We start from the raw sequence: 25581 nt of genomic DNA on the forward strand, positions 1-25581 counted from the left end.
TGGGTTCATGCAATCCTTGCGGCTAATGGTTGTGGGGAGTCTCTTGAGAAAAGATAGGCCCAAGCAGGAACAGCAGACCACTTTTCGGCCTCCTGCATGCCTCCCTTCTCTTACTACCTCCGACTAGGACGGGAACCACTCGAACTCTCTATAATTACTGGACGTCTACTCTTTGGGCTCACACATTTTTATATGACACACAGGACAAAACAATACATTTTCCAGACAGGACCAGACATTAACCCTTTCATGCCTGCAAACACTCAATAGACATAAATCTGACTCATTCAACAGGCAAGACAGCAATACAAAACAAACACAAAACATGTATTCTGAGGTGCTGGAGGGGACCCCATACTCTGGGCCATTACATCTGTGGTCTAGGAACTGTTGTCCAGTGTTTCGTAATGTATGGGCAAGGTGTGCGTTGCATGCTTGCAGCCTAAGGTACTTGGCTTGTCATGAAAGGTAGCATAGCAGCAACAAAGACTCACACCCACAGAGGTGCAAGGAAATACTTATACTGAGTGACTAGGACAACCCTGCAAGCAACACATAAGTGAATCAGACTGTGTGCAGAGAGTAACTTCTCAGATACCCACAATGACACAGTAAGACAGGTAATAGCTGAGAGGCATTTTGCTGCAACACTTCAACATATCTTGAGGTCTCCCTAGTATAAGGAACATTCATGTTTACATTTTGTGTTATTATGATAGGAGACCCTCTTACAGGCATGAGAAATGGGATTTGCATTATCACATTCCAATAAATATCATGTTAACTGAACTATCTTACTGATTAGCAGAAATATATATATTTTTAAAAGATGCAAAGAAGCAGTGCTGTGACCCATTTCAGGATGCAATTCTGGTTGTGTGTATTGAACTCAGTAAAAGGACACAGTCAAGGTCACTTTATAGCCTCAATTGTCAGAGAGCATATTTTATCACTGTAGGTGGCATTGTCACAGCAAAATGTATCAAGCTTTACAATGATAGCATTGAGAAATGTATCCTTCTTGAAATAAATGAGATATGCGCAGGCTGAACTTAGTAACTTATCCTCTACCACTTACCTCTACCAGCAGTATTACCTACTATCACCATTCCTTTTACCATTTTTATTCCCTCCACCAGTACTTAAAGGGGTTATCTGGAGTTTCAATCTTGATCATATAGGCTATCAATATCTGGTCAGTGGGAGTCCATTGCTCAGGATCCACACCAATCAGCCGACTGAAGGGGCCACATTGCTCATGTAAGTGCTGCAGGCTCTTCAGTATTTTCACTTGACTACAATCTTGTCAGTGGTCAGAATATAATATTTTTTAGAAAATAGTCTTTTTTAAGAAAAAATTTTCATATATTAAAAATTCAAAAACATACAAACAACTGCAATCCCTTCTTACCCAAACCATCGCCCTTTCCGAAAAAGGAGGGAAAAAGTAGAAAGTCCCTCCTCCAACCTTCGAACCTTATATTGCTCTTTTCCACAACCTTCACATTTTGTTTATTATTCTACTAAGGCCAGGCTTATGAAAGTCACACAAATGAATTTCAGATGATTATTATGATATTTACTATATTCCAGTACTAGCCCGGGTACCCGATACAGAACGCGAGTAGGCCGTTATTTTGCCCTGGCGCTGCAGCTACTCGAGCAGCAGCTGCTTTAAATGCAGCTGTTGACCGTTTGCCCAAACAGATCCTTCGCTGCTCAGCATCTTGTATCTAAAACACAAAATCTGTTTGTTTGTGTCATATACAAATCCCCACTAACCTAAAGTCACTCTGAAGATTCTGAAAGTATTTACGTCCACCATCCCGGAAAAATTAATGGTGGATCTTAAAGGGGTTGTCCCGCGGCAGCAAGTGGGTCTATACACTTCTGTATGGCCATATTAATGCACTTTGTAATGTACATTGTGCATTAATTATGAGCCATACAGAAGTTATAAGAAGTTTTTCACTTACCTGCTCCGTTGCTAGCGTCCTCGTTTCCATGGAGCCCGCCTAATTTTCGGCGTCTAATGGCCAAATTAGACGCGCTTGCGCAGTCCGGGTCTTCTTCTTTTCTCAATGGGGCCGCTCGTGCAGGATGCCGGCTCCGTGTAGCTCCGCCCCGTCACGTGCCGATTCCAGCCAATCAGGAGGCTGGAATCGGCAATGGACCGCACAGAAGCCCTGCGGTCCACCGAGAGAGAAGATCCCGGCGGCCATCTTCAGCAGGTAAGTAAGAAGTCACCGGAGCGCGGGGATTCAGGTAAGCGCTGTGCGGTGTTCTTTTTTAACCCCTGCATCGGGGTTGTCTCGCACCGAACGGGGGGGGGGGGGGTTTGAAAAAAAAAAAAACCCGTTTCGGCGCGGGACAACCCCTTTAATGATTTCCCTCAAGGCCCGATTTGAGTAAAATTTGGCATTTTTTCTTGCCGATAACAACCAACCACAGCTCAGCTTTCATTTGTTATTCTGCTGAGGTAAAATGAAAGCTGTGCCATCATTGGTTGCTATATATTATACTGCTGAGGTAAAATAAAAGCTGTGCTGTGATTGGTTGCTATAGGCAACACCTTTTAATCCTCTTAGTGCTGAGCTACAATGAAAGCTGCTCTGTGGTTGTTTGCTATGGGCACCACAAACTCTGTTTTTACTGTTTGTTGATTTACTGTTAGACAGTTTTGATAAATAAGGGCCGGTGTTCATAAATTAAGCATAGTATCTAGAGATGAGTGAATGTACTCGAGATGCTCGTTACTCGTGACAAGTACCACGCGATGTTCGAGTTACTTTCACTTTCATCTCTGAGACAGCGCGCTTTTCTGGCCAATAGAAAGACAGGGAAGGCATTACAACTTCCCCCTGCGACGTTCAAGCCCTATACCACCCCCCTGCAGTGAGTGGCTGGTGAGATCAGGTGTCACCCGAGTATAAAAATCGGCCCCTCCCGCGGCTCGCCACAGATGCGTTCTGACATAGAGGAGGGAAAGTGCTGTTGGTGCCGGAGCTGCTATAGGGAGAGTGTTAGGAGTATTTTAGGCTTCAAGAACCCCAACGGTCCTTCTTAGGGCCACATCTAACTGTGTGCAGTAGTGTGGAGGCTGCTTTTTGCAGTGTTGCACGTTTTTTTATTTTGGATATCGGCCGTGCAGAGCATTGCGCCCTGCAGTAATTATACATACTCCAGGGCCAGTAGTGGTGGTGAGGCAGGGACAGAAGACATATATTTATTGAATATAGGCAGTGGGCCTTTCCAAAAACATTTGGGAAAAAAAATCTATTTGGGCTGCCTGTGACTGTCCTCAGTGTACTGGGTCTATGCTGGGTGTAGTTGTCCTCCTAATTCATACGCAGCCAGCTAAGTGTTACAGCAGGCTTGCGCAAAATTATTTCCTGGCTCTGTGTGGGCTGTTACATCACCGCTGTATTCCAGTCCACAGTGCAACAGTCTGCAGTTATTTTACATACTCCAGGGCCAGTAGTGGTGAGGCAGGGACAGAAGACATATATTTATTGAATATAGGCAGTGGGCCTTTCCAAAAACATTTTGGGAAAAAAATCTATTTGGGCTGCCTGTGACTGTCCTCAGTGTACTGGGTCTGTGCTGGGTGTAGTTGTCCTCCTAATTCATACGCAGCCAGCTAAGTGTTACAGCAGGCTTGCGCAAAATTATTTCCTGGCTCTGTGTTGGCTGTTACATCACCGCTGTATTCCTGTCCACAGTGCAACAGTCTGCAGTTATTTTACATACTCCAGGGCCAGTAGTGGTGAGGCAGGGACAGAAGACATATATTTATTGAATATAGGCAGAGGGCCTTTCCAAAAACATTTGGGGAAAAAAATCTATTTGGGCTGCCTGTGACTGTCCTCAGTGTACTGGGTCTGTGCTGGGTGTAGTTGTCCTCCTAATTCATACGCAGCCAGCTAAGTGTTACAGCAGGCTTGCGCAAAATTATTTCCTGGCTCTGTGTTGGCTGTTACATCACCGCTGTATTCCTGTCCACAGTGCAACAGTCTGCAGTTATTTTACATACTCCAGGGCCAGTAGTGGTGAGGCAGGGACAGAAGACATATATTTATTGAATATAGGCAGAGGGCCTTTCCAAAAACATTTGGGGAAAAAAATCTATTTGGGCTGCCTGTGACTGTCCTCAGTGTACTGGGTCTGTGCTGGGTGTAGTTGTCCTCCTAATTCATACGCAGCCAGCTAAGTGTTACAGCAGGCTTGCGCAAAATTATTTCCTGGCTCTGTGTGGGCTATTACATCACCGCTGTATTCCAGTCCACAGTGCAACAGTCTGCAGTTATTTTACATACTCCAGGGCCAGTAGTGGTGAGGCAGGGACAGAAGACATATATTTATTGAATATAGGCAGTGGGCCTTTCCAAAAACATTTGGGAAAAAAAATCTATTTGGGCTGCCTGTGACTGTCCTCAGTGTACTGGGTCTGTGCTGGGTGTAGTTGTCCTCCTAATTCATACACAGCCAGCTAAGTGTTACAGCAGGCTTGCGCAAAATTATTTCCTGGCTCTGCTGTGCGTTCCGTAAGCGAAGTCAGCCTCCAACCACAGGCCAATAAGCGGCACATTTAATTACAGCGTTCTGTTTCTGCACTACTGGTAATACACCATGCTGAGGGGTAGGGGTAGGCCTAGAGGACGTGGACGCGGGCAAGGACGCGGAGGCCCTAGTCCGGGTGTGGGCACAGGCCGAGCTCCTGATCCAGGTGTATCGCAGCCGACTGCTGCGGGATTAGGAGAGAGGCACGTTTCTGGCATCCCCACATTCATCTCACAATTAATGGGTCCACGCGGTAGACCTTTATTAGAAAATGAGCAGTGTGAGCTGGTCCTGTCGTGGATGGCAGAAAGTGCATCCAGCAATCTATCGTCCACCCAGAGTTCTGCGCCGTCCACTGCTGCAACTCTGAATCCTCTGGCTGCTGCTCCTCCTTCCTCCCAGCCTCCTCACTCCATTACAATGACACATTCTGAGGAGCAGGCAGACTCCCAGGAACTGTTCCCAGGCCCCTGCCCAGAATGGCCAGCAATGGTTCCTCTCCCACCGGAGGAGTTTGTTGTGACCGATGCCCAACCTTTTGAAAGTTCCCGGGGTCTGGGGGATGAGGCTGGAGACTTCCGGCAACTGTCTCAAAAGCTTTCAGTGGGTGAGGAGGACGATGACAATGAGACACAGTTGTATATCACTCAGGTAGTAGTAATTGGAGTAAGTCCAAGGGAGGAGCGCACAGAGGATTCGGAGGAAGAGCAGCAGGACGATGAGGTGACTGACCCCACCTGGTTTGCTACGCCTACTGAGGACAGGTCTTCAGAGGGGGAGGCAAGGGCAGCAGCAGGGCAGGTTGCAAGAGGCAGTGCGGTGGCCAGGGGTAGAGGCAGGGCCAGACCGAATAATCCACCAACTGTTTCCCAAAGCGCCCCCTCGCGCCATGCCACCCTGCAGAGGCCGAGGTGCTCAAAGGTCTGGCAGTTTTTCACTGAGAGTGCAGACGACCGACAAACAGTGGTGTGCAACCTGTGTCGCGCCAAGATCAGCCAGGGAGCCACCACCACCAGCCTCACCACCACCAGCATGCGCAGACATATGATGGCCAAGCACCCCACAAGGTGGGACGAAGGCCGTTCACCGCCTCCAGTTTGCACCGCTGCCTCTCCCCCTGTGCCCCAACCTGCCACTGAGATCCAGCCCCCCTCTCAGGGCACAGGCACTACCGTCTCCTGGCCTGCACCCACACCCTCACCTCCGCTGTCCTCGGCCCCATCCACCAATGTCTGTCAGCGCACCGTCCAGCCGTCGCTAGTGCAAGTGTTGGAGCGCAAGCGCAAGTACGCCGCCACGCACCCGCACACTCAAGCGTTAAACGTGCACATAGCCAAATTTATCAGCCTGGAGATGCTGCCATATAGGGTTGTGGAAATGGAGGCTTTCAAAAGTATGATGGCGGCGGCGGCGGCCCCGCGCTACTCAGTTCCCAGTCGCCACTACTTTTCCCGATGTGCCGTCCCAGCCCTGCACGACCACGTCTCCCGCAACATTGTACGCGCCCTCACCAACGCGGTTACTGGCAAGGTCCACTTAACAATGGACATGTGGACAAGCACAGGCGGGCAGGGCCACTATATCTCCCTGACGGCACATTGGGTGAATTTAGTGGAGGCTGGGACCGAGTCAGAGCCTGGGACCGCTCACGTCCTACCCACCCCCAGAATTGCGGGCCCCAGCTCGGTGGTGGTATCTGCGGCGGTGTATGCTTACTCCACTAAACCATCCTCCTCCTCCTCCTCCTCCTCCTCCTCCTCAACCTCTGTCTCGCAATCAAGATGTGTCAGCAGCACCACGTCGCCAGCAGTCGGTGTCGCGCGGCACGGCAGCACAGCGGTGGGCAAGCGTCAGCAGGCCGTGCTGAAACTACTCAGCTTAGGAGATAAGAGGCACACGGCCCACGAACTGCTGCAGGGTCTGACAGAGCAGACCGACCGCTGGCTTGCGCCGCTGAGGCTCCAACCGGGCATGGTCGTGTGTGACAACGGCCGTAACCTGGTGGCGGCTCTGCAGCTCGGCAGCCTCACGCACGTGCCATGCCTGGCCCACGTCTTTAATTTGGTGGTTCAGCGCTTTCTGAAAAGCTACCCACGCTTGTCAGACCTGCTCGGAAAGGTACGCCGGCTCTGCGCACATTTCCGCAAGTCCCACACGGACGCTGCCACCCTGCGCACCCTGCAACATCGGTTTCATCTGCCAGTGCACCGACTGCTGTGCGACGTGCCCACACGGTGGAACTCTACGCTCCACATGTTGGCCAGGCTCTATGAGCAGCGTAGAGCTATAGTGGAATACCGACTCCAACATGGGCGGCGCAATGGGAGTCAGCCTCCTCAATTCTTTAGAGAAGATTGGGCCTGGTTGGCAGACATTTGCCAGGTCCTTGGAAACTTTGAGGAGTCTACCCAGATGCTGAGCGGCGATGCTGCAATCATTAGCGTCACCATTCCTCTGCTATGCCTCTTGAGAAGTTCCCTGCAAAGCATAAAGGCAGACGCTTTGCGCTCGGAAACAGAGCCGGGGGAAGACAGTATGTCACTGGATAGTCAGAGCACCCTCCTGTCTATATCTCAGCGCGTTGAGGAGGAGGAGGAGCATGAGGAGGATGAGGAGGAGGGGGAAGAGACAGCTTGGCCCACTGCTGAGGGTACCCATGCTGCTTGCCTGTCATCCTTTCAGCGTGTATGGCCTGAGGAGGAGGAGGAGGATCCTGAAAGTGATCTTCCTAGTGAGGACAGCCATGTGTTGCGTACAGGTACCCTGGCACACATGGCTGACTTCATGTTAGGATGCCTTTCTCGTGACCCTCGCGTTACACGCATTCTGGCCACTACGGATTACTGGGTGTACACACTGCTCGACCCACGGTATAAGGAGAACCTTTCCACTCTCATACCCGAAGAGGAAAGGGGTTCAAGAGTGATGCTATACCACAGGACCCTGGTGGACAAACTGATGGTAAAATTCCCATCCGACAGCGCTAGTGGCCGAAGCCGCAGTTCCGAGGGCCAGGTAGCAGGGGAGGCGCAGAGATCAGGCAGCATGTACAGCACAGGCAGGGGAACACTCTCTAAGGCCTTTGACAGCTTTCTGGCTCCCCAGCAAGACTGTGTCACGGCTCCCCAGTCAAGGCTGAGTCGGCGGGAGCACTGTAAAAGGATGGTGAGGGAGTACGTAGCCGATCGCACGACCGTCCTCCGTGACGCCTCTGCCCCCTACAACTATTGGGTGTCGAAGCTGGACACGTGGCCTGAACTCGCGCTGTATACCCTGGAGGTGCTTGCTTGTCCTGCGGCTAGCGTCTTGTCAGAGAGGGTGTTTAGTGCGGCTGGGGGAATCATCACAGATAAGCGTACCCGCCTGTCAACCGACAGTGCCGACAGGCTTACACTCATCAAGATGAACAAAGCCTGGATTTCCCCAGACTTCTCTTCTCCACCAGCGGACAGCAGCGATACCTAAACAATACGTAGGCTGCACCCGCGGATGGAAGCATTGTTCTCTATCACCATCAAAAACGTGGACCTTTTAGCTTCATCAATCTGTGTATAATATTCATCCACCTCCTCCTCCTCCTGAAACCTGACGTAATCACGCCGAACGGGCAATTTTTCTTTGGCCCACAAGGCTCAGTCATATAATTTTTGTAAACAATTTTTATATGTTTCAATGCTCATTAAAGCGTTGAAACTTTCACCTGAACCAATTTTTATTTTAACTGGGCTGCCTCCAGGCCTAGTTACCAATTAAGCCACATTAACCAAAGCGATTAATGGGTTTCACCTGCCCTCTTGGTTGGGCATGGGCAATTTTTCTGAGGTACATTAGTACTGTTGGTACACCAATTTTTTGGGGCCCTCGCCTACAGTGTAATCCAATTAATTTTTTGCCCACCTGCATAAAAGCTGACGTTACATCAGCTGTGTTGGGCACTGCAATGGGATATATTTATGCACCGCCGGTGAGTTCCAGGGAGCCACCCATGCCGTGGGTCCACACGGAATTGTAACTACATGTGTCCACTTCTAAAGAGCCCCAGTCTGACTGGGGCATGCAGTGTGGGCCGAAGCCCACTTGCATTAAACATGACATTACCTCAGCTGTGATGGGCAATGCAATGGGATATATTTATGTACCGCCGGTGGCTTCCTGGCACCCACCCATGCTGTCGGTCCACACGGAGTTGTAACTACATGTGTCCACTTCTAAAGAACCCCAGTCTGACTGGGGCATGCAGTGTGGGCCGAAGCCCACCTGCATTTAATCGGACGTTACCTCAGCTGTGATGGGCACTGCAATGGGATACATTTATGTACAGCCGGTGGGTTCCAGGGAGCCATCCATGCTGTGGGTGCACAAAGAATTCCCATTGCGGAGTTGTACCTGCCTGTGACTATTTATAAAAAAACGCGGTCTGACTGGGGCATGCAGACACCTTGACAGAATGAATAGTGTGTGGCACATAGGTTCCCCATTGCTATGCCCACGTGTGCAGCTCCTGATGACGGTGGCACAGGATTATATTTCTCATTGCTTCTGTACAGCATTGTGGGCTATCGCCCCGCCCCTTTTAAAGAGGGTCGCTGCCTAGCCGTGCCAACCCTCTGCAGTGTGTGCCTGCGGTTCCTCCTCATGGCAGACGCACTTATAAATAGACATGAGTGTGGCGTGGCATGAGGGCAGCTGAAGGCTGCGCAGGGACAATTTGGTGTGCGCTGTGGACACTGGGTCGTGCAGGGGGGGGGGGGGTTGGGCAGCATGTAACCCAGGAGAAGTGGCAGCAGAGTGTCATGCAGGCAGTGATTGTGCTTTGTTGGAGGTAGTGGGGTGCTTAGCTAAGGTATGCATTGCTAATGAGGGCTTTTCAGAAGTAAACGTTGTTGGGGGGGGGGGCCACTCTTGCCGCTATTGTGGCTTAATAGTGGGACCTGTGAACTTGAGATGCAGCCCAACATGTAGCCCCTCGCCTGCCCTCTCCGTTGCTGTGTCGTTCCCATCACTTTCTTGAATTGCCCCGATTTTCACAAATGGAAACCTTAGCGAGCATCGGCGATATACAAAAATGCTCGAGTCGCCCATTGACTTCAATGGGTTTTGTTACTCGAAACGAATCCTCGAGCATCGCGATAATTTCGTCCCGAGTAACGAGCACCCGAGCATTTTGGTGCTCGCTCATCTCTAATAGTATCCAGTGGATTTAATAATTGAGATTAACTGTACATAAGATAATTCCCCAATATCCAAATTCCTTTTAATGTTACATTAAGGAGTAGATTCATTATCATCCTTATTAACAATAATGTAATAAGTCTTTGTCATTAGATTTTCATCTTGTACCAAAATTCCCCCAACAAAAAGGATGTGATACAGCGCTAAATTCCTTGAATTCACTTGACTTCACTGCATGCACAAGTTGAATGTAATAAAAATAATCCTGGTCCCTTAATCTGAAGTCAGTCTGAAGATTCTGAAAGTATTTAAGACCCCCATCCCTGTAAAATTAATGGTGGATTTTAATGATTCCTCTCGAGGCCTAGAACCTGCTATGATGCATTTTATAAAATTCAACAAAGATTTTCTCTTTCTATATGAGTGTAAATGCCAATTTACAAGTGGGAAAAGGTGAAAAAGAATCAATGCCCTCATAAGCAACTTAAAGTGCAGAATGCATATCCTCATTTTGTAATCACATAGTGTAATCATATTCTTTACCCTTTAAAATATACAACATTTGGGCAGCAATAAAGTATTTCTCCAGCTCAGGTATCACCAGCCCTGCCTCAGAGATCTGTCTAAACAAATTCCTGCTTTTGGTTCTAGGCGTTTTGTATTCCCAAATCTGATTATTACAAATTGATATAAACCCTGAAAAAATGCTTTACCAATTCAGATAGGGTTGTTTAATAGCAAATGTAGTGGTGAAATTACCATCCTAACAAGGCTTCTTTCAAATTGGTGATACGCCTGAGAAACATAGTGTCATGCCACAGAGCTGGTTTGTTCTGTGTCTTGTGATTGGGTCCGGGATGACATTACGATTTCTGCCCCGAATCACGTGGCACATCTGCTGACACATAAGTTGTCTTCACTCCTGGACTTCAGGGGTTAAACTTCTGTTTAGCTAATGAGCTAGCTGAGATAACTAATAACCTAGCCAGCCAGTCAGTATCTTTTTTGGAGTGTTTTAGCTGATGGGTTGGATGGGAGGACTGACAGCCCAGTCAGCCAGTCAGTAACACCCTTATTGTAATGTCTTATCGGTGCTGGAGAGGAGCCACAGGAGTAGTAGCCGTGCAATGCAGTAGAGAGTAGTCAGATGGAAGCCAGGAGTTGGTAGCAGGGAGTCTCGGTTGCAGTATAATGGATGAGGCAGGTAATGTAGTCAGGAGGAAAAGCCAGGTGTCGATATTGGGAAGTCTTGGTTGCAGTACAATGGGTAAGGCGGGTAACATAGTCAGAAGGAAAAGCCAGGAGTCAGTATTGAGAAGCCTTGTAGCAATAGCAGTCAAATAGAAGCTGAATAAAATGCTGTGGAGCAGAATAATCTCGCGCTGACGGAGTGGCAGAGCCAGGCTTATATATGAACTGCAATCAAAGACAGAAGCGGGGTCAGGATGATGAGGCAGAAGCTAGAGAACTGGGATCAGGGAACAAGGCTGAGGTATGCAGGAGAACTTGTTCAGCAAGCTGGAGAGCTACTGACTGGAGTACAGGAGGTTGTGTGTCTGAGCCCTTACACTTATACTATTTAAACTGACTCCTCCTTGCAGAGGCCGCCTGTTATAATTTCTGTATATTAGTCATGTCTGGTTTGTAGTGACTTTATTCTTTGTACTGCCTTGTGTTGGTAGCATGAGTGGAATTGTCATTCTAGTCCTTGTTCTACATCTATTTTTATTTACCTTCCCTGTGTTTTTTGCTGAGTGTTAGTATTGATTTCTGTGTTGAGTTGTGTTGCCCTGATTTCTCTCTACTTTTGACAAGTAGTGGCGGTCTCCCTTTTCATGGCAGCTGCTCTGCTTCGTGGCGGTCCCAGTCAGGGGGAGTTCTGTGTGTTCAGTCTAGTATAGTATTTAGTTTCTCTCATTTGATGTCTAGTCCTGCATCTAGCTACCTCTAGTTCCCTTCCAATCTTCCTTGGTTCTCTGCTCCCTATTGTCTACCCTTGTTTAGAAGGCAGTTCTGGACAGACATGACACTTAGGTGCAACATGCATCAGGCAGCACATGGACACCCATCCGTATGATTTCTCATCTGTTCAGACAGTGCATATAACACATTCTGTTCTCATCCATGACAACAAACGAGAACAGGATATGCAGGGACTTTTTGGTGTTGACTATGTAACAAATCGCTCATGTGTGTAGCTTCATAGATTATAATGTGTCCATGTGCTATCCATGGAATACATGGACAGCACATGGACCAAAAATACATCCATCTGAATGGGCACTTTTGCAGCGATTTTGAGTGACGTTTTTGAACAGCATTTGACAGCGCTTTTTAATGCACCCCACCATAGTGATAGGTGATAAAATGCGTTAAAAAGTGTTAAAACGAATGAAAATAGAGCAAACAGCGCTCGAAAACCGTACTTAGAAATGCTGCGTTCGAGCGCAGGTCTGCGAGTGAGTATTGTACCACAATCAGCTCAGGACACTACGGTAAAAAGCAGCCGGTGTGAGAGTAGCCTTAGACTAATACGAGTGGCCATAGACAACATGATTCTACACAACATCTTCCTTTTTTAGCCCTCGCTCAGCAATTTTTTAGTGCATAAATACCCGCGCTAAAAAAAAACAAAAACGCTAGAGATGAGCGAGCACCAAAATGCTCGGGTGCTCGTTACTCGAGTCGAACTTTCAGTGATGCTCGAGAGTTCGTTTCGAGTAACGAACCCCATTGAAGTCAATGGGTGACTCGAGCATTTTTGTATATCGCCGATGCTCGCTAAGGTTTTCATTTGTGAAAATCTGCAAAACACAAGAAAGTGATGGAAACGACACAGAAACGAATAGGGCAGGCGAGGAGCTACATTTTGGGCTGCATCTCAAGTTCCCAGGTCCCACTATTAAGCCACAATAGCGGCAAGAGTGAGACCCCCCCCCCCCCCCACTGTCAGGTAAAGATCATTCTCCTCTGCCACAGCTGTAACAGCTGTGGTAGAGAAGAACGATGTTAGCCCATTGAATTCAATGGAGCCGGCAATACAGCCGGCTCTATTGAAAGCAATGGGTTGCCGGCGTACGCGGGATGAATTGTCGGGAAGGGCTTAAATATATAAGCCCTTCCCTACAATTCATCCAGAAATGTGTAAAAATAAAAAATATATATATACTTACCTGGTCCCGGCAGAACGATGTTAGCTCATTGAATTCAATGGAGCCGGCAATACAGCCGACTCCATTGAAAGCAATGGGCTGCCGGCGATCGCGGGATGAATTGTCGGGAAGGGGTTAAATATATAAGCCCTTCCCTGCAATTCATCCAGAAATGTGTAAAAATAAAAAATATATATATACTTACCTGGTCCCGGCAGACGGAGTTCAGCGCGGCAGGCTGCAGTTCTCCTGAACTGCTCTGAACAGCTGTGAGTAGTATTCAGCAGCCGGGGATTTAAAATCCCCGCCTGCTGAATGAGATGCCTCTGATTGGTCACAGCCTGACCAATCAGAGGCATCCCTCACTCACACCCATTCAGGAATTCATGAATGGGTGAGTGAGGGCTGCCTCTGATTGGCTCAGCGCAGGGAGGCAGCCCATTGCTTTCAATAGAGTCGGCTGTATTGCCGGCTCCATTGAATTCAATGGTCAGTGCTCGCTTAATCGAGACGAGTACCGCATGGTGCTCGTCTCGAGTAACGAGCATCTCGAGCACCCTAATACTCGAACGAGCATCAAGCTCGGACGAGTATGCTCGCTCATCTCTAAAAAACGCACATGGCGTGTAGAAAAATCGCATGAATGGGTGTATTTGCACTCGCATGTCCTATCCTTTGCAGGTGCGATTATCAAGCGGTTCGAAAAAATGTACATGTGGATGCTTTGATTGGAAAGCATTGGTTCTAATAAAAAAATGCTTGTCTGACTGAGCCCTTAAAAGCATGCTTAAGGTAAGTGACTTTATATTGGCCGTGTGCATTAGTTGGTGCTTGAATTTATCATCTGTAGAGAGTTGCTGAATATCACAATATATCTACATAAATTAATGGTCAATTATGAGTAATAATCTATGGGGGGGGAAATTAAAGTGCAAAGAGAATATTGTCCACCAGTGAGGTTCATTTAATTGCGGTTCTAATTGTGGCCATAGATGCTTATAATGTTTTAACTTACATAGGCTTAAAAAGAATTGTGCTATTTGAAAGTGTCTACTTGAAACAGAAAATCTTCCCATTTTACCATACGCCATGGTATTTTTATGCTGATATTTATGATTCAATATTCGATGATAATTATATATAGTTATTCTGATTTCTGAGTTTCTCAGATGACTCAGCATGCCATTCCTTACTACATATTATGTGTAAGTAGACATAGCTGTAGATAATGCTGACATATCCCCTTTCTTTCTTTTCTTGAACCTTTATTATGTATTTCATGCCAGATATCTACTATTTCCATCTTTCTATTTTACGCTGTGTTTCTTTCACAGGAGTATTTACTGCTTTTCTTATTTGCTTATGTTTAGCTGCAGTGTTTTGTGTTCTTTGTTATTAATGCAATGGAACAAAGGAAACAGTATGAAGTTAAGTGCTGCTGTTTTCAGCTGGCTTTTTAAAAAATGCAGGATTTTTGGGGTCCTGACTTTTTTCTTTTTATTTTATTTTTGCCTTGAATGTTGCAATTCATATGGCAATTGAACAGTAGATAAAATACAACAGAGGTCCCAATTCAAAATCTCTAACAGCGTTCGCAAAAATATCATGTTATGTAGGCCTTATGCACACAATTGTATATTTGTAGCTAAAAAATCACGGCCATCTGAAGCATTGGATTCCAATGTATTCATTCAAACAATTGATATTGGGCCACACAAAAAAACCACATCGAGAATAATAGGACATCTGCGACCAAAAACGGCGACTGATTTTATACGGCGCGTGAAAAGATAGGTCTTGCCCTGTCTGTTACCGAGATACGCTGAAGGCTCCTATAGGCTTGATAATAATAATCTTTATATAGCGCCAACATATTACGCAGTGCTTACAAAACAAGAGGAGAATAGATACAGAAAACAAAGACACACAAACCACGGTTACATGAAGTAATCAGTTGATGGAAACAATTGGGGTGAGGGTCCTGCTTCAACGAGCTTACATACTACAAATAGTGGGGTGATACAGAAGGTAAAGGGGCTGGAGATGTGCACGGTATGGTAAGGTGGAGAGTGAGGGATGCTATACACAAACAATGGACAGACTTAAGCCGTATAGTGGCTGAATCAGTATGACTGCAGGAGGCGGTTGATTACGGCTGGCAGGAACCGTAGTCAGTAGGACAGGGAGCATGTTATCAGGCGGAGTACAGAGGGGTTTGGTTTAGGAGATATGGTATGCCTCCCTGAAGAGATGCGTTTTTAGAGCACGCCTGAAGTTGTGTGTGTCGGGGATTGGTGCTGCCCTGGATAATTCTAGGAGGTGGGAATGAGAGGTTTGAATTAAAGGATCACCTAAACTGATTTCGTTAGCGGAGCGAAGGGCCCGGGCTGGGTGGTGGATTGAGATGAAGGAGGCAGTGTAGAGCAGCGTGGTGCTATGGAGAGCTTTATGGATGAAGGTAGTGACTTTAAATTGAATTCTATGTTTGATGGGCAGCCAGTGCAGTGACTGGCACAGTGCAAAGGCGTCCGAGTAGCGACTGGACGGGAACTGCTGGCTGTATTTAGCAAATTAAAGTCATTCCGAGGATTTTTGCCGACAGAGAGATTTCCGCGCTGCAGCATATTTTTTCACTGATACGCTGCTGCTGCCGGTGTGAATGGACAAGAAAATGCTAATAAAGATTGGGACTCAATTGTGGCTGTTCTTCATTTATGCGGTCGAGCGCAAAAATGCACACGGTTGTGTGAAAGAGGCCTTATAGTACTAGTCTTCCTGTATAGAGCAGAGAGACCTTTGAGGTACTCTTAGACAGCGGTATAGATGCAATCTCTGCACTCCTTATAGTTACACCCTAGTTAGATAGGTAAACAGTTAGAAAGACAGAATTACTGCAGCATGTATTTCATAAGAAAAAAATGATGAAGGATCCATAACAGCACTTGTCATTCAGCTTTCCTGTTTTCGTCTTTTAACATCATTGCCTACAGTTCTCATTTCATCATCTTTACAGTTCTCTCCCTTCTGCCACCCCCAAACCTCTCTCTTCCCTCCTTCTTCCATAATATTCGGCATGCTGTTCTTTTTGAAATAATTAGCTCTTTCGCATTTAAGGAGATGAAGATTGGAGTCTGTATACAAATTACTTTTCTGTCAGTTACTTAAAGAGAGATCACGGAGGGGGGTGAGAAGGATGGATGGGAATTAATGTGGGATTTTTTTGTGTCATAGGAGGGGTTATTCCCAGCGGAAGCAAATGAGTGAATAACAGAAAAACAGGATCACATTTCTGCAACAGATCAAAACTACCCCAACTATAATACTTTGCAAATGCAAAAGAGTTAACAAAACATTACCAATAGTGGACATACATATATTGAGAGTCTAACATTAACCACCGTACAATGAAACCATTGGAGATAAAATATATTTGCTCTGCTTTAATTATAAATGTTTAGTGAATGTAATAACATACTGTGCTATTGCTAATTTTAGAATTTGAAATTGGGGCAAAGATTCAGTTCTCTGTTCTAAATTTGCATTGAAGTACTCTGACCAAGGCAGAGGGTTTTGTGGTTGCTTTCCATGGCACTCAGCACGCAGATATGCCATTACATACTGTATACTGATTCCCTTTATCATTCATAGATATCACTAAAATCATGGCATCTTTTGTAAAAAAAAAAAAAGATGATATTTTTGTAACACGTTGCATATATTTTTACTAATGACAATTTCTTCTCTTTTTTTTGCAGCAGTCAAGAACACCACCGTGCCTGAGACATCATCCGAACAGTGCTCCTATCTCAATGAGACATTTCATATCTAGAGACTATCAGAAAGAGAAGGAAAAAGGGGGACATTTGGTTTGTTAGTTAAGTTGTAAAAAGACATAACAATAATATAGAACTCATGTAAGAGCTGAAGGGGTCTTTCTGTCATTAGGACTATCAAACTGTACCAATCTCTTCCATAGAACCACAGTGAGGACAGGAATGTAAAGATAATTTCCTCCTTTTTTCTTTCCCCTTCCATCCTTCCCTTAAAACCTTTCCCTTGTCTCCTTTTTCCCTGTCTACAATTTTTAAATTCCCCTTTTTTGCTCCTTACTGGTTTAATACCTTTTGTGTTTTCATATATTCTTCTTTTTCATATCTGGGTTTTGTAGCTCTACTTATACTTTTATTATATCTTCCAGTTTTACATTTTATTCTCATTTTGCATTATTTTTAAAACATTTATTGTCTTCCTTAGAAACACTATGGCTTTGTTTTTCCAATAACCTTTGTACTCATGCCCATGCCCTATTTTCCACCACTTCTATATTCTCACTTTTAATTCCTCTTATTTCACTCTCCATGTGGTCCTTTCTTTGCCTGTCTTCCCTCCTTTCCCTTCCCCTCTGTTCCTTTTCCCTCCAATTTTATGGGGCCCCTGGCCAATGGGTCCGTTACTCTCGTCCTACATTAGCAAGCGGTAATGGAGGGTGGGGAGACGATCTCACCTTCCGGCTTCGAACAAATGCCAGCCGTGGCCTCCTCCTTTATCAAGATGATGAAGGTGACTGTGATTTCCTTGAGTTAGCTCTTGATGGAGGAAGGCCACGTTTAAGGTTCTCTATCTCTTGTTCCGAGCCTGCAGTTGTACGTTTACCTCGGGTGGTATCTGATGGGCTCTGGCATGGTATAGTAATTGGAGGTAATGGCCGGGAAGGCTGGTTAGCTGTAGATGGGGAAAGAGGAGCAGCTGAAGTGCGTTCAAAGCGTAGAGAAATGATTCTTCGCAGTGACCTTTTTGTTGGTGGGCTCCCATCTGATCTACGTTTATCAGCTCTGACTTTAGGTGGTGCTAAATATGAGCCACCTTTTCTTGGTGATTTAGAAGGTCTAAGGTTGGGGGGGAGGCCAGCTCAGCTACTGGCAAGCCAAGGGGTGGGAGGAGCAGAAGAAGAGGAAGAGAGGGGGGAAGATCGGGAGAGGGTCCAATCATGCAAAGGAACAAACCCCTGTCTCAATGGAGGAAGATGCAGAGATGATGTGGAGGGGGATATACGATGTGACTGTCGGGACACTGGATACCATGGAGAAAATTGCTCTGAAGGTGAGTTTTGTACTCTAGTTAGCTGTTTTTAATTTTTTAGTTGATTTTTATTGGATATTTTGTCACCAAGCCTACTTTATTGAAGGCTTGTCTGAGATCTTTTTCAATTTAAACAACATCTCCATGTGTAAAAATAATAAAAAAAGGCGATGCTCACCTCTGCCAGTGCAACCTTTGGTCTTCCCTATAGCATTCTGTTTACAAGCTGCAGCAGCCTGTGTACGGAATGTCACTGGCTACTGCAGCCAATTACAGAGTTAAGAGCTCAATTGCTGAACACTGTGATTGGCTGCAGCCGCCTGTGGTGTTTATATACATAGCGACATGGAAAATAAAAAAAAATGCTAAAAAGAAAAAAATATATGTTTAACATAAAAACTTGGTAAAAAATATTCTTCTGATGACATTCCCTTTTAGGCTGGGTTCATACAGGATGGAAGTCTTGTAGAATGTTCGCAGTGGGACCACAGGAAATTCAGTGAGATTTTTGTAGGGGAAAGGCTGCTTCAAAACCCGTGCCATTTGGCACAGGTTTTGAAGTGGCTTTTCAGCCTTTATTCTACTACGTAAATTTCTCCCTATAAAGACAAGAAAGTTCGCAACGAAAATGGTGCAAAAATTGACATGTCATGGATTTGAATTCCGTGATGCATGTCAGCTTCTGTGCAGCTTGTCCGCAGCGGACAAAAGTTTTGCAAATCTCGTCCACTTTACCACTTAGTCTCAGTTTCAAAAATGCAGTGGAATTTCCGTTTGGAGGGTCCGCATGGAAATTTTGCGCCAATTCCACCCCATGTAAAGCCAGCCATGTGCTGCTCATTTCTACTATGTATTACCATAGAATCTAAATTTATTTCGCTTATGGAAAATGTGTATTGTATTGTTTTATATTTTATGCAATCACTTCAGATTGAACTCAATAAATTGAGAGGAAAATGTTGGACACCTGTGAGATTTGACCCAAATGTTTATGTCTATGGCCAGCTTTGCAATAAACTGTGGCCTTTTAAGGCTATTCGAACATACTACCATTGGTGAAAAGGTTAAATTTTAGAAAAATAAATATAATGATAAAACAATCATTGTTTACCATGGGATTACTGTTACATTACATCTAGGGAGCACTGGTGAAAATTTGGGATTCTTGTGATTATGCCTTGTGGAAATCACTGCAGCGACCTTTAGCATAAGAGTGCTATCGCTGGCTTACTACCAAGGCTATTGTCCCCTACATTTTACTGGAGCAGATGTCCTTTTGCCTCTTAGCACTAGATATAGGCATGTCTATGATCTTAGTCTAGTATTGCTGCTCAGCCCCATTCAAGTGAATGTACCTGAATTTCAATATCTGACACAACCAATAGGCAAGAATGATGCTGTTTTGGGGAAAAAAACAACCCCTTTGTATGATCTCCTCCAACCCCTTTAAACCCTGTAAACTATGGAACATGCTCTATTTTGTAATAGCAAAAGTCCCCATAGAAATGTATGGGAGTTGTGCAAATTAGAGATGAGCGAGCACCAAAATGCTCGGGTGCTCGTTACTCGGAACGAACTTTTCGCGATGCTCGAGGGTTTGTTTCGAATAACGAACCCCATTGAAGTCAATGGGCGACCCGAGCATTTTTGTATTTCGCCGATGCTCGCTAAGGTTTCCTTGTGTGAAAATCTGGGCAATTCAAGAAAGTGATGGGAACGACACAGCAATGGACAGGGCAGGCGAGGGGCTACATGTTGGGCGGCATCTCAAGTTCACAGGTCCCACTATTAAGCCACAATAGCGGCAAGAGTGGGCCCCCCCCCCTCCCAAAAACTTTTACTTCTGAAAAGCCCTCATTAGCAATGCATACCTTAGCTAAGCACCACACTACCTCCAACAAAGCACAATCACTGCCTGCATGACACTCCACTGCCACTTCTCCTGGCTTACATGCTGCCCAACCGCCCCCCCTCCCCCCCACAGCGCACACCAAAGTGTCCCTGCGCAGCCTTCAGCTGCCCTCATGCCACGCCACACTCATGTCTATTTAGAAGTGCGTCTGCCATGAGGAGGAACCGCAGGCACACACTGCAGAGGGTTGGCACGGCTAGGCAGCGACCCTCTTTAAAAGGGGCGGGGCGATAGCCCACAATGCTGTACAGAAGCAATGAGAAATAGAATCCTGTGCCACCGCCATCAGGAGCTGCACACGTGGGCATAGCAATGGGGAACCTATGTGCCACACACTATTCATTCTGTCAAGGTGTCTCTGCATGCCCCAGTCAGACCGGGCTTTTTAATTCATAGACACAGGCAGGTACAACTCCCTATTGTGAAGTCCCTGTCGACCGACAGCATGGGTGGCTCCCTGGAACCCACCGGCGATACACAAAAATATCCCATTGCATTGCCCAACACAGCTGAGGTAGTAATGTCGTGCTTAATGCAGGTGGGCTTCGGCCCACACTGCATGCCCCAGTCAGACTGGGGTTCTTTACAAGTGGACACATGTAGGTTAAACTCCGTGTGCACCTACAGCATGGGTGGCTCCCTGGAACCCACCGGCGATACACAAAAATATCCCATTGCATTGCCCAACACAGCTGAGGTAGTAATGTCGTGCTTAATGCAGGTTGGCTTCGGCCCACACTGCATGCCCCAGTCTGACTGGGGTTCTTTACAAGTGGAAACAGATGCATTTATAATTCCCTGTGGACCCACAGCATGGGTGGGTGCCAGGAAGCCACCGGCGGTACATAGAAATATCCCATTGCATTGCCCAACACAGCTGAGGTAGTAATGTCGTGCTTAATACAGGTGGGCTTCGGCCCACACTGCATGCCCCAGTCAGACTGGTGTTCTTTACAAGTGGACAGATGTAGGTTAAACTCCGTGTGCACCTACAGCATGGGTGGCTCCCTGGAACACACCGGCGGTACATAAAAATATCCCATTGCATTGCCCAACACAGCGGATGTAACATCAGCTGTAATGCAGGTGGGCTAAAAATTCATTTGATTACACTGTAGGCGAGGGCCCACAAAAATTGCTGTATCAACAGTACTAATGTACATCCAAAAAATTGGCCATGGCCAACCAAGAGGGCAGGTGAAACCCATTAATCGCTTTGGTTAATGTGGCTTAAGTGGTAACTAGGCCTGGAGGCAGCCCAGTTTAACGAAAAATTGGTTCAAGTTAAAGTTTCAACGCTTTTAAGAGCATTGAAACATATTAAAATTGTTTAGAAAAATTATATGAGTGAGCCTTGTGGCCCTAAGAAAAATTGCCCGTTCAGCGTGATTACGTGAGGTTTCAGGAGGAGGAGCAGGAGGAGGAGGAGGAGGAATATTAGACACAGATTGATGAAGCAGAAATGTCCCCTTTATGGATGGTGAGAGAGAACGTAGCTTCCATCCGCGGGTGCAGCCTACGTATTGCTTACGTATCGCTGCTGTCCGCTGGTGGAGAAGAGAAGTCTGGGGAAATCCAGGCTTTGTTCATCTTGATGAGTGTAAGCCTGTCGGCACTGTCGGTTGACAGGTGGGTACGCTTATCCGTGATGATTCCCCCAGCCACACTAAACACACTCTCTGACAAGACGCTAGCCGCAGGACAAGCAAGCACCTCCAGGGCATACAGCGCGAGTTCAGGCCACGTGTCCAGCTTCGAGACCCAGTAGTTGTAGGGGGCAGAGGCGTCACGGAGGACGGTCGTGCGATCGGCTACGTACTCCCTCACCATCCTTTTACAGTGCTCCCGCCGACTCAGCCTTGACTGGGGAGCGGTGACACAGTCTTGCTGGGGAGCCATAATGCTGGCAAAGGCCTTGGAGAATGTTCCCCTGCCTGCGCTGTACATGCTGCCTGATCTCTGCGCCTCCCCTGCTACCTGGCCCTCGGAACTGCGCCTTCTGCCACTAGCGCTGTCGGATGGGAAGTTTACCATCAGTTTGTCCACCAGCGCCCTGTGGTATAGCATCACTCTCGAACCCCTTTCCTCTTCGGGAATCAGAGTGGAAAAGTTCTCCTTATACCGTGGGTCGAGCAATGTGTACACGCAGTAATCTGTAGTGGCCAGAATGCGTGTAACGCGAGGGTCACGAGAAAGGCATCCTAACATGAAGTCCGCCATGTGTGCCAGAGTACCTGTACGCAACACATGGCTGTCCTCACTAGGAAGATCACTTTCAGGATCCTCCTCCTCCTTCTCCTCCTCCTCAGGCCATACACGCTGAAAGGATGACAGCCCAGCAGCATCTGTACCCTCAGCAGTGGGCCAAGCTGTCTCTTCCCCCTCCTCCTCATCCTCCTCATGCTCCTCCTCCTCAACGCGCTGAGATATAGACAGGCGGGTGCTCTGACTATCCAGCGACATACTGTCTTCCCCCGGCTCTGTTTCCGAGCGCAAAGCGTCTGCCTTTATGCTTTGCAGGGAACTTCTCAAGATGCATAGCAGAGGAATGGTGACGCTAATGATTGCAGCATCGCCGCTCACCACCTGGGTAGACTCCTCAAATGTTCCAAGGACCTGACAGATGGCTGCCAACCAGGGCCACTCTTCTGTAAATAATTGAGGAGGCTGACTCCCACTGCCCCACGCAAGTTGAAGTTGGTATTCCACTATAGCTCTACGCTGCTCATAGAGTCTGGCCAACATGTGGAGCGTAGAGTTCCACCGTGTGGGCACGTCGCACAGCAGTCGGTGCACTGGCAGATTAAACCTATGTTGCAGTGTCCACAGGGTGGCAGCGTGCGTGTGGGATTTGCGGAAATGTGCGCAGAGCTGGCGCACCTTTCCGAGCAGGTATGACAAGTGGGGGTAGCTTTTCAGAAAGCGCTGAACCACCAAATTAAACACATGGGCCAGGCATGGCACGTGCGTGAGGCTGCCGAGCTGCAGAGCCGCCACCAGCTTACGGCCGTTGTCACACACGACCATGCCCGGTTGGAGGCTCAGCGGCGCAAGCCAGTGGTCGGTCTGCTCTGTCAGACCCTGCAGCAGTTCGTGGGCCGTGTGCCTCTTCTCTCCTAAGCTGAGTAGTTTCAGCACGGCCTGCTGACGCTTGCCCACCGCTGTGCTGCCACGCCGCGTGACACCGACTGCTGGCGACGTACTGCTGACACATCTTGATTGCGAGACAGAGGTTGCGTTGGAGGAGGAGGAGGAGGAAGGTGCTTTAGTGGAGGAAGCATACACCGCCGCAGATACCACCACCGAGCTGTGGCCCGCAATTCTGGGGGTGGGTAGGACGTGAGCGGTCCCAGGCTCTGACTCTGTCCCAGCCTCCACTAAATTCACCCAATGTGCCGTCAGGGAGATATAGTGGCCCTGCCCGCCTGTGCTTGTCCACGTGTCCGTTGTTAAGTGGACCTTGGCAGTAACCGCGTTGGTGAGGGCGCGTACAATGTTGTGGGAGACGTGGTCGTGCAGGCCTGGGACGGCACATCGGGAAAAGTAGTGGCGACTGGGAACCGAGTAGCGTGGGGCAGCCGCCACCATCATGCTTTTGAAAGCCTCCGTTTCCACAAGCCTATACGGCAGCATCTGTAGGCTGATCAATTTTGCAATGTGCACGTTTAACGCTTGAGCGTGCGGGTGCGTGGCGTCGTACTTGCGCTTGCGCTCAAACTGTGGCACTAGCGACGTCTGGACGCTGCGCTGAGAGCCATTGCTGGATGGGGCCGAGGACAGCGGAGGTGATGGTGTGGGTGCAGGCCAGGAGACGGTAGTGCCTGTGTCCTCAGAGGGGGGTTGGATCTCAGTGGCAGGTTGGGGCACAGGGGGAGAGGCAGTGGTGCAAACCGGAGGCGTTGAACGGGCATCGTCCCACCTTGTGGGGTGCTTGGCCATCATATGCCTGCGCATGCTGTTGGTGGTGCCTCGCCAGCTGATCTTGGCGCGACAAAGGTTGCACACCACTGTTCGTCGGTCGTCAGGCGTCTCTGTGAAAAACTGCCACACCGTAGAGCACCTTGACCTGTGCAGGGTGGCATGGCGCGAGGGGGCGCTTTGGGAAACAGTTGGTGGATTATTCGGTCTGGCCCTGCCTCTACCCCTGGCCACCGCACTGGCTCGGCCTGTGCCCACACCCTCACTTGGCCCTCCGCGTCCTCGGCCGCGTCCACATCCTCTAGGCCTACCCCTACCCCTCAGCATGCTGTATTACCAGTGATTTGATTTCCCAGGCAGGAAAGAAATTGGCGCAAGGCTGCACTCAACCGTAGCTGGTTGCGTCTGATTTTTGTACGTTGTCCACGCAGCACACACGTACACGGAGACCTTAGGACTGACACAGGCAGGCCAAATATAATTTTTTTCCTTTTTAGCTTAGGGAAGACCCCACTGCGTATATTCAATGAACAAGAAGTTTAATATCTGTGGTGTGGCCCTCAAAAAGTGTCACACAACTATAGTGTAGCAGAGTTATTAACTCTAGCAGAGCAGGTATTTGCCAGTCAGGAAAGACAATGGCGCAAGCCTGCAGTAAACCGTAGCTGGTTGCGTCTGATTTTTGTACGTTGTCCACGCAGCACACACGTACACGGAGACCTTAGGACTGACACAGGCAGGCCAAATATAATTTCTTTTCCTTTTTTGCAAAGGGAAGCACCCACTGCGTATATTCAATGAACAAGAAGTTTAATATCTGTGGTGTGGCCCTCAAAAAGTGTCACACAACTATAGTGTAGCAGAGTTATTAACTCTAGCAGAGCAGGTATTTGCCAGTCAGGAAAGACAATGGCGCTAGGCTGCAGTAAAGTGTAGCTGGTTGCGTCTGATTTTTGTACGTTGTACACGCAGCACACACGTACACGCAGACCTTAGGACTGACACAGGCAGGCCAAATATAATTTCTTTTCCTTTTTAGCAAAGGGAAGACCCCACTGCGTGTATTCAATGAATAATAAATGTCTTCTGGCCCTGCCTACACAATTCTATCCCTGTAGTATTAATGCCGGGTGCAATGCTCTGCACAGCCGGTTTTGAGAAAAAAAAAAAAAATGCAACACTGCTAACAGCAGCCTGGACAGTACTGCACACGGATAGAAGTGGCCCTAGAAAGGACCGTTGGGGTTCTTGAAGCCTACACTAACTCCTAACACTCTCCCTGCCTAACCCCCACTTCTGTCCCTATTGCTGGGCGCAATGCTCTGCAGATCCAATTTTGGACAAAAAAAAAAAAATTACTGTGCTAACACAGTACTGCACACTAGTAGATGTGGCCCTGAGAAGGGCCGTTGGGGTTCTTGAAGCCTACACTGACTCCTAACGCTCTCCCTACAGCAGCACCAGCAGCAGCACTTTCCCTCAGCTAAGTCACAAGGCATGTGTGGCGAGCCGCGGGAGGGGCCGATTTTTATACTCGGGTGACATCAGATCTCCCCAGCCACTCACAGCAGGGGGGTGGTATAGGGCTTGAACGTCACAGGGGGAAGTTGTAATGCCTTCCCTGTCTTTCAATTGGCCAGAAAAGCGCGCAAACGTCTCAGAGAGGAAACTGAAAGTAACCGGAACACCGCGTGGTGCTCGTTACGAGTAACGAGCATCCCGAACACCCTAATATTCGCACGAATATCAAGCTCGGACGAGTACGTTCGCTCATCTCTAGTGCAAATG

At 47.6% G+C, this 25581-nt stretch overlaps 1 protein-coding gene and 1 long non-coding RNA gene across 12 annotated transcripts in view; both read left to right on the top strand.

The window, feature by feature from the left end:
• LOC136581933 (uncharacterized) overlaps positions 1-16991 on the top strand; it is a 280168-nt gene extending 263177 nt beyond the window's left edge. For both annotated transcript variants that reach the window (XR_010787107.1, XR_010787106.1), the window contains exon 3: positions 16640-16991. This is a non-coding gene — a long non-coding RNA (uncharacterized lncRNA). The remainder of the gene's footprint in view (positions 1-16639) is intronic.
• Positions 16992-17122: 131 nt separating this feature from the next.
• NRXN2 (neurexin 2) overlaps positions 17123-25581 on the top strand; it is a 693278-nt gene continuing 684819 nt past the window's right edge. For 5 of the 10 annotated variants that reach the window (XM_066582612.1, XM_066582625.1, XM_066582613.1 and 2 more), the window contains exon 1: positions 17129-17984. In XM_066582612.1, coding sequence (XP_066438709.1) covers positions 17243-17984 — 742 coding nt within the window. In that variant the 5' untranslated portion in view covers positions 17129-17242. Of the gene's footprint in view, positions 17985-25581 lie in introns of all 10 variants that reach the window. The other 5 variants (XM_066582619.1, XM_066582620.1, XM_066582626.1 and 2 more) reach the window with 3 other exon arrangements.

Source organism: Eleutherodactylus coqui, chromosome 11, assembly GCF_035609145.1.
Source record: "Eleutherodactylus coqui strain aEleCoq1 chromosome 11, aEleCoq1.hap1, whole genome shotgun sequence".
NCBI lineage: Eukaryota > Metazoa > Chordata > Amphibia > Anura > Eleutherodactylidae > Eleutherodactylus > Eleutherodactylus coqui.